Source organism: Periplaneta americana, chromosome 10 (assembly GCF_040183065.1).
Source record: "Periplaneta americana isolate PAMFEO1 chromosome 10, P.americana_PAMFEO1_priV1, whole genome shotgun sequence".
NCBI classification, from domain to species: Eukaryota; Metazoa; Arthropoda; class Insecta; order Blattodea; family Blattidae; genus Periplaneta; species Periplaneta americana.
The window spans coordinates 177,828,366-177,843,476 of record NC_091126.1 but is presented as its reverse complement, the minus strand read 5'-3'; the positions used below and the strand labels follow the sequence as shown (position 1 = coordinate 177,843,476).

General features: G+C 41.5%; 1 protein-coding gene across 3 annotated transcripts in view; it reads right to left on the bottom strand.

The window, feature by feature from the left end:
• Trm7-32 (tRNA methyltransferase 7-32) overlaps positions 1-12,933 on the bottom strand; it is a 32,225-nt gene extending 19,292 nt beyond the window's left edge. The window contains exons 1-2 of one of the 3 annotated variants that reach the window (XM_069838526.1): positions 12,915-12,933; positions 8,222-8,355 (exon numbers count right to left, since the gene is read on the bottom strand). In XM_069838526.1, the coding sequence (XP_069694627.1) occupies positions 8,222-8,342 (121 nt within the window). In that variant the 5' untranslated portion in view covers positions 8,343-8,355; positions 12,915-12,933. Of the gene's footprint in view, positions 1-8,221; positions 8,356-11,586; positions 12,755-12,914 lie in introns of those variants that run through there. The other 2 variants (XM_069838525.1, XM_069838523.1) reach the window with 2 other exon arrangements.
• Between the last annotated feature and the right edge of the window lie 2,178 nt (positions 12,934-15,111).

Sequence of the window (15,111 nt, the reverse complement as noted above, 5' to 3'; positions counted from 1 at the left end):
CAGAGGGTGGACTGAGAGAACAGAGAGTGGACTGAGAGGACAGAGAGTGGACTAAGAGGACATAGAGTGGACTGAGAGGACATAGAGCGGACTTAGAGGACAGAGAGTTGACTGAGAGTGGAGTGACAGGACAGAGAGTGGACTGAGAGCACATAGAGTGGACTGAAAGGATATAGAGTGGACTAAGAGGACATAGAGAGGACTGAGAGGACAGAGAGTGGATTGAGAGGACATAGAGTGGTCTAAGGGGTCATAGAGTGGACTGAGAGGACATAGAGTGGACTGAGAAGACGGAGTGGACTAAGAGGACATAGAGTGGACTGAGAAGACAGGGAGTGAACTGAGAAGACAGGGAGTGGACTCAGAGGACATTGAGTGGACTGAGAGGACATTGAGTGGACTGAGAAGACGGAGTGGACTGAGAGGACATGGAGTGGACTGAGAGGACATGGAGTGGACTGAGAAGACATGGAGTGGACTGCGAAAGCATAGAGTGGACTGAGAGGACATAGAGTGGACTGAGAACACAGGGAGGGGACTGAGAGGACATAGAGTGGACTGAGAAGACAGGGAGTGGACTCAGAGGACATAGAGTGGACTAAGAGGGCATGGAGTGGACTGAGAGCACACAGAGTGGACTGAGATGACAGAGAATGGACAGAGAGCACATAGAGTGGACTGAGAGAACAGAGAGTGGACTGAGAGCACATAGAGTGGACTGAGAGGACATAGAGTGGACTTAGAGGACATAGAGTGGACTTAGAGCACATAGAGTTGACTGAGAGGACAGAGAGTGGACTTAGAGCACATAGAGTGGACTGAGAGGACAGAGAGTGGACTTAGAGCATAAAGAGTGGACTGAGAGAACAGACAGTGGACTGAAAGGATACAGAGTGGACTAAGAGGACATAGAGTGGACTGAGAGAACAGAGTGGACTGAGATCACATAGAGTGGACTGAGAGGACATAGAGTGGACATAGAGCACATAGAGTGGACTTAGAGCACATAGAGTGGACTGAGAGGACACAGAGTGGACTTAGATTACAGAGAGTAGACTGAGAGTACAGAGAGTGGACTGAGAGAACATAGAATGGACTTAAAGCACACAGAGTGGACAGAGAGGACAGAGAGTAGACTGAGAGGACATTGAGTGGACTTAGAGCACATAGAGTGGACTTAGACGACAGAGGGTGGACGGAGAGGACAGAGAGTAGACTGAGAGGACAGAGAGTGGACTGAGAGGACATAGAGTGGACTGAGAGGACATAGAGTGGACTTAGAGGACAGAGAGTTGACTGAGAGGACAGAGAGTTGACTGAGAGTGGACTGATTGGACAGAGAGTGGACTGAGAGCACATAGAGTGAACTGAAAGGATATAGAGTGGACTAAGAGGATATAGAGAGGACTGAGAGGACAGAGAGTGGATTGAGAGGACATAGAGTGATCTAAGGGGTCATTGAGTGGACTGAGAGGACATAGAGTGGACTAAGAAGACGGAGTGGACTAAGAGGACATAGAGTGGACTTAGAAGATAGGGAGTGGACTGAGAGGACATAGAGTGGACTGAGAGGACATAGAGTGAACTGAGAAGACAGTGAGTGGACTGATAGGACATAGAGTGGACTGAGAGGAAATAGAGTGGACTGAGAACACGGAGTGGACTAAAAAAACACATAGAGTGGACAGAGAAGGCAGGGAGTGCACTGAGAGAACATAGAGTGGATTGAGAAGACAGGGAGTGGACTGAGAAGACATAGAGTAGACTGAGAGGACATAGAGTGGACTGAGAGGACAGGGTGTGGACTGAGAAGACAGGGAGTGGACTCAGAGAACATAGAGTGGACTGAGAGGACAGGGAGTGTACTGAGAGGACACAGAGTGGACTGAGAAGACAGGGAGTGAACTGAGAGGACTTTGAGTGGACTGAGAGGACAGAGTGGACTAAAAATACAGGGAGTGGAGTGAGAGGACAGGGAATGGACCAAAAGGACATAGAGTGGATTGAGAAGACATGGAGTGGACTGAGAGTACATAGAGTGGAATGAGAAGACTGGGAGTGGACTGAGAGGACATAGAGTGGACTGAGAAGACAGGGAGTGGACTCAGAGGACATAGAGTGGACTGAGAACACAGGGAGTGGACTAAGAGGGCATAGAGTGGACTGAGAAGACAACGAGTGGACTGAGAGGACATAGAGTGGACTGAGAGGACACAGAGTGGACTCAGAAGACATAGAGTGGAGTGAGAAGACAGGGAGTGGACTCAGAGGACATAGAGTGGACTGAGAAGTCAGGGCGTGGACTGAAAGGACATAGAGTGGACTGAGAGGTCAGGGAGTAGACTGAGAGGACATTGAGTGGACTGAGAAGACAGGGAGTGGACTGAGAGGACTTAGAGTGGACTGAGAAGACGGGGAGTGGACTGAGAGGACATGGAGTGGACTGAGAGGACATAGAGTGGACTGAGAAGACAGGGAGTGGACTCAGAGGACATAGAGTGGACTAAGAGATCATGGAGTGGACTGAGAGCACACAGAGTGGACTGAGATGACAGAGAATGGACAGAGAGCACATAGAGTGGACTGAGAGAACAGAGAGTGGACTGAGGGCACATAGAGTGGACTGAGAGGACATAGAGTGGACTTAGAGCACATAGATTTGACTGAGAGGACAGAGAGTGGACTTAGAGCACATAGAGTGGACTGAGAGGACAGAGAGTGGACTTAGAGCATAAAGAGTGGACTGAGAGAACAGACAGTGGACTGAAAGGATGTAGAGTGGACTAAGAGGACATAGAGTGGACTGAGAGAACAGAGAGTGGACAGAGATCACGTAGAGTGGACTGAGAGGACATTGAGTGGACATAGAGCACATAGAGTGGACTTAGAACACACAGAGTGGACTGAGATGACAGAGAATGGACAGAGAAAGAAAACGTTAGGTTTGTTTATGTTGATAAGGAGTTTTCTTCCGCCCTAATTCCGTTCGCCAAAATTTCTAGTAGCCCAAAATTTGCAAATTGCCGTAAGTACAAATGTCTCAAACAGGGCTTCGGAGTACACCAAACCGCTAGTTTTCACGCAATCTGGCAACTCTGTGACATAGGACAGGCATAGGTGGAGTTATGGGGGAGGGGCCTGGGGGTCTCTGCCCCCCAAACTTGCCTGAACTCTGTTTTATTTTTATTAACGTCAGAAAATAGTAAATTATTCAAAATATGTTTTTGGCTTTTCTATATGATTAAGTTTCTGTGCCTAAATAGACGAATTAATGTCATCAGATTATGTGTCTGAACTATAATATTTTTATTTTAAATTTTTGAATGTATAAGAATTTCTATACCTCATGAGGAATGGAAGCACTGTAATGTGTCTTTTGTTACAGCCTGTACTCGTGAGTTAGAAGTCTGCAAGTGTTGAAGCCGCCATTTGGAGAAATATATTTTCAGTCCACTCCATGTGCACTCAGTCTACTCTCGGTCCTGTCAGTCCACTCTCAGTCAACTCTCTGTCCTCTAAGTCCACTCTATGTCCTCTCTGTCCACTCTCTGTCCTCTCTATCCTCTCAGTCCACTCTCTGTCATCTAAGTCCACTCTATGTGCTATAAGTCCACTATGTACTCTCGGTCTACTCTCTGTCCTCTCTGTCCACTCTGTGTGCTCTAAGACCACTCTATGTCATCTCAGTCCACTCTCTGTCCTCTCGGTCTACTCTCTGTCCTCTCAGTCCAGTCTATGTCCTCTCAATCCACTCTATGTGCTCAAAGTCCACTATATATGCTCTCAGTCCACTCTATATCCTCTCTGTCAACTCTATGTCCTCTCAGTCCACTCAAAGTCCTCTCAGTACACTCCCTGTCCTCTCAGTCCACTCTATGTCCTCTGAGTCCACTCCCTGTCTTCTCAGTCCACACCCTGTCCTCTCAGTCCACTCTATGTCCTCTCAGTCTACTCAATGTCTTCTCAGTCCACTCCCTGTCTTCTCAGTCCACTCTATGTCCTCTCAGTGCACTCCCTGCCTTCTCAGTCCTCTCTATGTGTTTTTTTAGTCCACTCCGTCTTCTCAGTCCACTCTATGTCCTCTCAGTCCACTCTATGTCCTCTCAGTCCACTCCCTGTCTTCTCAGTTCACTCTATGTCCTCTCAGTCCACTCTATGTCCTCTCAGTCCACTCCCTGTCTTCTCAGTCCACTCTATGTCCTCTTAGTCCACTCCGTCTTCTTAGTCCACTCTATGTCCTCTCAGTCCACTCAATGACCCCTTAGATCACTCTATGTCCTCTCAATCCACTCTCTGTCCTCTCAGTCCTCTCTATGTCCTCTTAGTCCACTCTATATCCTTTCAGTCCACTCTATGTGCTCTCAGTCCACTCTCTGTCCTCTCAGTCCACTCTCAGTCAACTCTCTGTCCTCTAAGTCCACTCTATGTCCTCTCAGTCCACTCTATGTCCTCTCAGTCCACTCTCTGTCCTCTCAGTCTACTCTCTGTCCTCTCAGTCGACCCTCTGTCGTCTAAGTCCTCTCTATGTGCTCTAAGTCCACTCAATGTCCTCTCAGTCTACTCTCTGTCCTCTCTGTCCACTCTGTGTGCTTTAAGTCCATTCTATGTTCTCTCAGTTCACTCTCTGTACTCTCAGTCTACTATGTGTAATCTAAGTCCACTCTGTGTCCTCTCAGTCCACTCTATGTGCTCTAAGTCCACTCTATTTGCTCTATGTCCACTCTATGTCCTCTTAGTCCACTCTATGTGATCTCAGTCCACTCTCTGTTCTCTCAGTCCACTCTATGTCCTCTTAGTCCACTCTATATCCTTTCAGTCCACTGTCTGTTCTCTCAGTCCACTCTTTATGCTCTAAGTCCACTCTCTGTCCTCTCAGTCCACTCTATGTGCTCTAAGTCCACTCTCTGTCCTCTCAGTCCACTCTATGTGCTCTAAGTCCACTCTCTGTCCTCTCAGTCCACTCTATGTGCTCTAAGTCCACTCTATGTCCTCTCAGTCCACTCCATGCCCTCTTAGTCCACTCTATGTCCTCTGAGTCCACTCCCTGTCTTCTCAGTCCACTCTATGTCCTCTCAGTCCCCTCCCTGTGTTCTCAGTCCACTCTATGTCCTCTCAGTCCACTCTATGCTTTCTCAGTCCACTCCATGTCATCTCAGTCCACTCCATGTCCTCTCAGTCCATTCCGTGTTCTCAGTCCACTCTATGTCCTCTCAGTTCACTCAATGTCCTCTAAGTCCACTCCCTGTCTTCTCAGTTCACTCCCTGTCTTCTCAGTTCACTCTATGTCCTCTCAGTCCACTCCGTCTTCTCAGTCCACTCTATGTCCTCTTAGTCCACTCCGTCTTCTCAGTCCACTCTATGTCCTCTCAGTCCACTCTATGACCCCTTAGACCACTCTATGTCCTCTCAATCCACTCTCTGTCCTCTCAGTCCTCTCTATGTCCTCTTAGTCCACTCTATATCCTTTCAGTCCACTCTATGTGCTCTCAGTCCACTCTCTGTCCTGTCAGTCCACTCTCAGTCAACTCTCTGTCCTCTAAGTCCACTCTATGTCCTCTCATTCCACTCTATGTCCTCTCAGTCCACACTCTGTCCTCTCAGTCCACTCTCTGTTCTCTCAGTCCACCCTCTGTCGTCTAAGTCCTCTCTATGTGCTCTAAGTCCACTCAGTGTCCTCTCAGTCTACTCTCTGTCCTCTCTGTCTACTCTGTGTGCTTTAAGTCCATTCTATGTCCTCTCAGTCCACTGTCTGTACTCTCAATATACTCTCTGTAATCTAAGTCCACTCTGTGTCCTCTCAGTCCACTCTATGTGCTCTAAGTCCACTCTATGTGCTCTATGTCCACTCTATGTCCTCTCAGTCCACTCTATGTGATCTCAGTCCACTCTCTGTTCTCTCAGTCCACTCTATGTCCTCTTAGTCCACTCTATATCCTTTCAGTCCACTGTCTGTTCTCTCAGTCCACTCTTTATGCTCTAAGTCCACTCTCTGTCCTCTCAGTCTACTCTATGTGCTCTAAGTCCACTCTATGTCCTCTCAGTCCACTCTATGTGCTCTCAGTCCACTTTATGTGCTCTCTGTCCATTCTCTGTCATCTCAGTCCACTCTGTGTGCTCTCAGTCCACTCTATGCCCTCTTAGTCCACTCTGTCCTCTTAGTCCACTCTCTGTCCTCTCAGTCCACTCTATGTCCGCTTAGTCCACTCTATGTCTTCTCAGTCCACTCTATGTGCTCTAAATCCACTCTATGTGCTCTCAGTCCACTCTATGTCCTCTCAGTCAACTCTATGTGCTCTAAGTCCACTCTATGTGCTCTAAGTCCACTCTTTTTCCTCTCAGTCCTCTCTATGTGCTCTAAGTCCGCTCTATGTCCTCTCAGTCCACTCCTTGTCCTCTCAGTCAACTGTATGTGCTCTCAGTCCACTCTGTGTCCTCTGAGTCGACTCTCTCTCATCTCTGTCCTATCTGGTTCTCTCAGTCCACTCACAGTCCAACCAGGCCTCTCTCTGTTCTCCCAGTCCACTGTCTGTACTGATATTCCACTGTCTGAATTCTTAGTCCACTCTATGTCCTCTTAGTCCACTCTATGTCCTCTCGGTCCACTCTATGTGCTCTCAGTCTACTCTCTGTTCTCTCAGTCTATTCTATGTGCTCTCAGTCCATTCTCTGTCATCTGAGTCCACTCTATGTTCTCTCAGTCCACTCAATGTTGTCTCAGGCCACTCCATGTACTCTTAGTCCATTCTATATCCTTTCAGTCCATTCTGTGTCTTCTCAGTCCTCTCTATGTCCTCTTAGTCCACTCTATGTCCTCTCAGTCCTCTCTATGTCCTCTTAGTCCACTCTATGTCCTCTCAGTCCACTCTATGTGCTCTAAATCCACTCTATATGCTCTCAGTCCACTCTATGTGCTCTCAGTCCACTCTATGTGCTCTTAGTCCACTCTACGTGCTCTGAGCCCACTCTCTCTCTCCTCTCAGTCCTATCTGGTTCTTCGCTGTCCGCTCACTGTCCCACCAGTTCACTCTCTGAATTGTCACTCTACTCTATGTCCTCTCAGTCCACTCTATGTTCTGTCAGTGTACTCTTTCTTCTCCGTCCACTCTCTCTCTCATCTTAGTCCAATGTGGTTCCTCTCAGTCCACTCTCTGTCCTCTGAGTCCATTTTCTGCCCACTGAGACCCCTCTCTGAGCTTGGAGTCCTCTCTCTGTCCTCTCAGTCCACTCTATGTGCACTCAGTCCACTCTCTGTCCTCTCAGTCCCATCTGCTTCCTCTCAGTTCACTCACAGTCAAACCAGTACTCTCTCTGTACTCATATTCCCCTATCTGAATTCTTAGTCCACTTTATGTCCTCTCAGTCTACGCTCTGTTCTTTCAGTCCATTCTCTGTCCTCTCAGTCCAGTCTATGTGCTCTCAGTGTATTTCCTTTCCTGTCATTGGGGATTATATGATCTGGGTTTGCAACAATTTGCATTTCTGTCATACTCATACATATTTTTTGGAATTGCATTTATTCGGGGTTCGAACCCGGGTAATAATTTGTTTGTTGTACAGTTCTTTGCCGTACGGGTATCTTGAGCTGAAAGCATAGTGTCATTGCGACTCTGGTGTTCTGTCTGTAAACTACGTCCACGATTTAATACAGTTACAACTTATTACCTTTTCAAATACATGATGGCAGCTTTTCTCTCATCGCTATCGCTATGGAGTGTAGTGTTGGCTCCCATGCATACATGCTTAATTTGATTTACGTAGTAGCCTTGCGCGCGTCCGCCATGACAGTTCGCCTTGGCAACAGTTTATTGGATTATACCCATAAAATTATGTAGTAATTGCTCCCACACAGATTATAATAAATATAGCATACGAAATCATGAACATACCAAAATACTCTAGTTACATTCTGTTTTCTTATTTTAAATCTCTCGAAGTGCTTATGAATTTTGTAAGTAAACCAACGGGACAATACAATTTAAAGCCAATCATCGATATCGCCCCACATCACACACGGCACTGACGTTTGATCTGTTTCTTTATGGGTTAGATGGGTTAAATGAGGGGATAGCTAATTGACAAAAAACCGAGGTATCTGACAAGGTTAGTGGGTTAGTTGAGAGGATTATTTTAGTGATATGAGGTCCAGGATTTGTGTAGTGTGGGTAGTGCTTTGCTTTGAAATTCTACTTTGCAAGGCATAGGTGTCACATTTTAAACTAACCTTTAAAAATACTGAAATGCTGATCTATATGAATTAATTTAAATGCACTCCTTGCTCTCCAGCCTTCCTCTTTCGCAAGTCTGTAATAGATATCACGTTTGTCTTTCGATGATTTTCTCATTGATACGTGTAACCTGTAACAATAGTGAAATAAAACACAAAAATGTATGAGGTTATTGTGCAAAGAAACACCGTTCAGTTGGTTCGTTGAAACCTGGTCGTCGTCGTCGTCGTCAGCTTTGCCAACCTGAACATGAGCGAGTCGGCTACAAACATCCCGAAATTCAGCTACAAAGACTGAAATTAAGCTACGCTCAAAACTTGAAGAATTTGCGTATATGTTGTTCAATGTGCTGCGTTTAACGATGATTTCTTTGCCCGTTATATTAATTTAATAAAAATAATTCGAAATAGCTACGAATACTACTATTATTATTATTATTATTATTATTATTACTATTATTATTATTATTATTATTATTATTATTATTATTATTATTATTAATGGGTTATTAATGTTAATATTTATAATAATAATTATTATTTCTTACAAACTGAAAAATCAATACACAGGCCTAAGCATCAACACACTTCTATAGGTTTGGTAAAGCGTTGCTCAACTCCAATCTATAAACCATGTACCAATATAAAAAGGGAAAATATTTATTAACTCACCTAATAAAATCTAGTTGAGCCTTCTGATAACACTTGCTAATACATACAAAATAAAGTCACAGTATCCACGTGTTTATACATATTTGTCTACGTATTTATAGGTACATATTTACAGTCAAAATTTTGTAAACACTAACACACATTGAAGAAGCCATCATCCTCTTCTTCTTCCTGCTGTTCGTCACTTGGTCCTGCCTTAGGATATAACACTGACTTGTCATTGTATTGTATTGTATTGTATTGTATTGTATTTATTAACATTCCATGGTATTCATACATGCTTACAGCTAGAATATGGAACAAGTCAAAAAACTTAATACTATTATAAAGACTTAATTTATAGTCACAGTCTAGATGAAATATATACAGACGAGATTTACAATATAGTCTACTAGTACAACACATAGTTTTAGTATCAATTTCATGAAGTGTTATTGAATGTCATGATTTCACGTACAGAATAGAAGGCGTGAGAAATTAGGTACTTCTTTAATTTGGCCCTAAATAATTTTATGTTTTGAGTTTCATTTTTTATATCGATAGGGAGGCTATTAAAAATTTTTTACTGCCATATAACGCACTCCTTTTTGATAGCCCGATAGACTTGCCGATGGAGTATGAAAGTCATTTTTTTTGACGTGTATTTATGCTATGAACTGTTGAATTAGTTACAAAGTTTTCACGATTACATACGAGGAAGACTATTAATGAAAATATATGCTGACAAGCCATGGGCATTATTTGTAATTTTTTGAAAATAGTCCTACACGATTCCCTAGATTTGGCACCTACTATTATTCTAATTACTCTTTTTTGTAATAGAAATATATTGTTACTATCTGTGGAATTTCCCCAGAATATTATTCCAAAACTCATTACCGAGTGGAAGTATGCAAAGTATATTGTTTTTAAGGTATTGATATTTACTATCTTTTACATAGATCTAATAGCAAAACAAGCTGAATTTAGTTTGGGGGTAATTTCTTTAATATGATTTTTCCAATTTAACACATTATCGATTTTTAAGCCAAGAAATTTGGTTGTTGTTGTTTCTAATAGGGATCTATTGTTAATTATTGCGCTAGAAATTTGCGACGTTGAATTTGGACAGGATTTAAATTGAATTATGTTAGTTTTGTTACAATTTAATACTAATTTATTGACTGAGAACCAGTCACATATTTTTAAGAGAATTTCCTCTGTTGAAGATTGGAATGTGTTGGAGTTATTGGCTGTAATTACTATACTTGTATCATCTGCAAATAATATGGGATGACCTACATCTTTTATAAGGGGGGCAAGATCATTTATAAAGACTAGAAAAAGTAGGGGACCTAATATTGATCCTTGAGGAATTCCATTATTAATAGTTCCCCATGTCGATGTAGATTTCATAGTTGTATTGATTTCAACTTTCTGTTTCCTATCTATGAGATATGAGTGAAACCATTGATGTGCAACACCTTTAATTCCATAATAATCTAATTTATCTAGCAGCATTTTATGATTTATACAGTCAAATGCTTTGGATAAATCACAGAAAATCCCTCCAACTTGTAATTTTTTATTTACTGCCTCCAGAATTTTGTCAGTTAAACTAAATGTTGCATTTTCTGTGCCTTTATTTTTCCTAAATCCAAATTGTTCTGGGACTAAAATGTTGTATCTTTCTAGATGATGATATAATCTTTTATACATTACTTTTTCAAAGATTTTGGAGAAGACTTGTAGAAGTGATATGGGTCTGTAATTTTCTGGAGACGTTGTTTCTCCCTTTTTGAAGATAGGAATGACCACTGAATATTTAAATCTCTCGGGAAATATACCATTGAACATTGAATAGTACATAATAACTTAATGGCCCAGCTATAATATGTGAACTCGCTTTTAATATTTTGCTTGTTATTTCATCATATCCTGAGGAGTTTTTTGACTATAGATTTTTAATAATTGCAATTATTTCTTGTTTGTTTGTTGGAAATATTTGAATATTTGGGAATTTTGTCGGAAAATATTGTGTTAAAGAATCTAAACTGTTAGTAACATTATCTTGGGGGATGTTGAGGTTATCAGTTGTTGTAAGAAAATATTTGTTAAATATGTTTGCAATTTCATTTGGGTCTGACGTTTTTGTATTGTTAGATATAAGGGTATGGTTTGTTACTTTACTTTTTGATCGTCCACTTTCTTTTTTAATTATGTTCCAAGTTGTTTGGATTTTATTATCAGAGTTTTGTATTATTGTATTATAGTGTAATTCTTTAGCTTTTTGAATTACTTTGTGTAATATTTTTTAATAATTTGTATAGTGTTGTTTTAAGTTTGTATCATTACCATTTCTGCTCTGTATGTATAATGATCTCTTGGTTTTGCATGAGATTTTAATACCTTGTGTAATCCATCTACTGTTACATATTGTTTCATTTTTATACTTTACAGGAAAACTAGATTAAAAAATATTTAGAAATGTTTTATGAAACTCGTTGAATTTACTGTTCATATCACTTTGCCTGTATACTGATTCCCATGTTTCATTTTTAAGATTTATTTAAAAATCATTTAATGATTCCCTGTTTATATTTCTGAAGCTCACTTTAGTTGGTTTTTTGATTATGTGTTAATATTTATACTTAGAAGTTGAGCATCGTGATCCAAAAGACCATTAATTATTGGGGTTGTTTGAGATATACCTATTTTTTTCTTTTCCGATCTTAGATCTTAGCATGCGGTGATAACAGGAGACCAATCAGTGTGTTCGTAGCAAGCTTATTACGTGGATTAATTTCTATGCGGCAGGCTTTTCTTCCTCGTGGATGATTGGCACTCACTGTCAGATGTATCAGAACTCAAGATGAAATCACAATACACTACACTAAACTGCACACAAAGTTACATTTACTAAGTAGGTCCTATCTCAGCGGAACTCGACTGACTGGAAATCAGACACATGTAAGACTTTTCCTTAATTTCTAGTAAACTGACGGGGAAATAAACAACAATGAAACATAAGACACACACATTTTAAAAACTGGCCCTAACGGCCTTCCCACTCGCACTATCTATCTCACTGTCAATTTGTTGCGACATTTTGTGCAAAACACTGTGTCATCAGAAGACCATTCGTAAAGTGCGGTATGTATGAAGATAGTCTAAATTGTAGAACTTTAAAGATAGCCCTTATTCTTGAGTAATAAATAGAACCGACGATCAATGTTATGATGTTTGCAATGTTTTGCACGAAGTGTCGCAACAAGTGGACAATGAGATAGACATGCGTGGGAAGAGCCAGTTTTTTAAATGTAGGAGGCTTAAGTTTCATTGTTATTTGAAGTCGGAGTACGGTTATGTTTGCGGAGTAGGCGACCCCTAATAAAACCTCTGCCGTGTGCCTGGAAGTTCACAAACAGAGGAACTGTCAGGCTACTGGTTTACTTTTGTTGAGTAGGTGACCACTAATAAACCGCCTGACGGGTGTCTGCAAATTCACGAGTACAGAAATTGTCAGGTAATAGGCGCTATTCACATAATAGGAAAATAAAACTGAAAATAGCACTGCTATTCTTGCCATAAATGCGGGTCGCATTGTTCAGAATTCAGTCTGTGACACAAAGCTTCTACCGGTATGTTTTCGTAATTTTAACGAGGAAGTGAGGAAATTCTGGTGGGTATTAATATGAGAAAATAAATTTGTTGAAAGTGTTTACACATAAAAGTAGAGTATTTACAGATGGTCGCTCGATCGAATCTCAATTCGGCTACATTTTGACATTCGGCTACGACCATTCTGCTACAAGCTACATGACTAAAAATTAAGCTACGTTTAGCCGAATTCGGCCACTGTTGGCAACGACTCGTCGTCTTCTTCTCCTTCTTCTTCTTGCTTCGACCACAGTCTATAATATAGTACATACCACAGTCTAAGACATATGACTGTATATACTACACTGTGCCTCGACTTCAATTTACTGATCCTATGTAGCCGGTTCAATTCTCCATGCGCGTAGGCCATGAATGTAACCTGGATAGCAAGAGGGATATATATCATTTCTTCATGCTGGATAGCCTGTTCAACTCAAAGACGTTTTATAGTTTAACCGTTCAACTGCTCTCTTCTAACTCGTTGAGTCTGCTCGATGCAAGGAATGTGAGTCGTCGTCTGCTGCGGCAGCCATGTTGTTGGGCGGGTTACTACAGCTTTGACGTATGCAAGATGTTAAAAACAAGAAAAAAAAGTCTAACAATCATGAGTTCTAAAACTTATATCTAAAGAGCTATGAGCACTGGTCCGAGGTGCTCCATGTGACGTCCATTCATAGTAATGCATCCTTCCGCCCATTGTCTTTTTCCTTATTTCACGGCCGACTTGATGCTCGCTTCGCTTCTCTGTAGCGAGCATCAAGTCGGCCTTGCTTATTTGTAATAGTTTTTGTGCGAGTCGTGTAGATGGCAGTTGAGTGTTAATTCTTGGTTTCACCACAGTCTAGGTTTCATTATTATAGTAATAATAGAGAAAAGCGCACAATGTGCATAATAGTTTAGTGTCCAATTTCGCTGTTGCAAAACTTTGATAAAGATTCTAGACGGTTGGTGGAGTCTAGTGCAGTGTTCCGCAACCGGTGTGCTCCACAAGGTGAAAAGTGTGAAGCGAACTTTTACCCATTATTGTAAGAAATGAATAAAATTAATTAAATTCCTCTCTCTGCTGACACAATTAACCACCCAGTTAGTGACATGTCCAATGACATCCAAGACCTTATGAAGGATAAAATAAAGAGCAGTCAGAAGTTCTCACTTCAGATCTACGAGTCCACCGATATTAGGGGTGAAGCACAACTTCTTCCCTACATTCGGTAAATTGATGGGGATGTAATTGCAATTTTTTGTGCACACTGCCCGAGCGAGCAACCGGTGAAGAAATGCTTCGTGCAGCTAATGAATCTGTGGTCCGTAATGAATTCACATGGGAGGATTGCATTGGTGTTTTAGAGATGCAGCCGCTTCTATGACAGGTCGAATGAAAGAATTCATGGCTAAAGTACGTCAAGTAGGTCTATATCATAACCATTGTCTCATTCACCGCAAAGCCATTGTTTTGCCATCTCCTCTGAATACTGTGATGGACGAAGTAGTAAAAGTCGTGAACTTCATCAAATCGCGGTCCCTAAATATGCTGTTTTTTTTTTCTGTTTTGTGTCAGGAAATGGGATCAGAGCACTCTACACTCCTCCTACATAAGAACATTGAAATTAGAACTACTCGAAGTGCTTTTGGAAACATTTTGGTTGTCAATAAGGGGTGAATACCCGGCTATCTCTGAGACAGTGGCGGTTTCTCGGGGGAGGGAAGGGAGGAACGCCCTCCTCACATTTTTCTTCTTTTGAAAGTAAATATCAAATGAAATATATGTTTTGAAATTCGAGGAAGATTCGATAACTTTTAAGTTCACAGCTATAAGAAAACTTCGGTTGATCGAGTTTTAAACCACGCGCACTCATGTGCTGCTAGAAAACTGTGAGAAGGATGCGAGATTGTTTGTGTGGAGGAAAGTCAATCCATTCCTCCTTTACTGCAGTTAACACACATAGACAACAGCGCGCTAGCGGCCAGAGAAAGAAGTAGAGTTTTAAAGCAAGTAAATGCACGGAGAGGGAGGAGATCCTCCGCTGTATCAGCGCATGGGCGGGAAATAGAAACCGACTGGTCTTGCAGCAAGTTCGCTACCGCTTCCATCTAACGATGCTGCATTCAACCAGACTATAACACATCTAGGAGGAGGCACAATAAAAACAGTTTTAACGCAAAGCTATGAAAGACATCATATAAACTTTTTTTAAATTATAAATCAAAATATATTATTCATTGCACTTTATATAAGCTACTATTCATGGTTTGAAACTTTCGAGGATATCTGACAGTTGAAGTTGGATTTATATAAAACAAAGAGAAAGTAGTTCTAAGTTAGTATCGCAGATCTTTTTGGCCTCTGAAATTCACTTCCATTCATTGTCTACTGGACAGGACAACAGCCAAGTTGTCAGTTTTGTACAAATATATTTGAAATTGAAAGTACTGCAAACTACATTATTTTAACATAAAAAAATTAATCGGCCACCGGTAGCTTTGAACAATAAAGGAAGTATGACTTTACAAGAACTGGCATTCTTAAAAAGCATGTGATACTGAACTTGTAAATAGTACATGTGGCAACATAGACC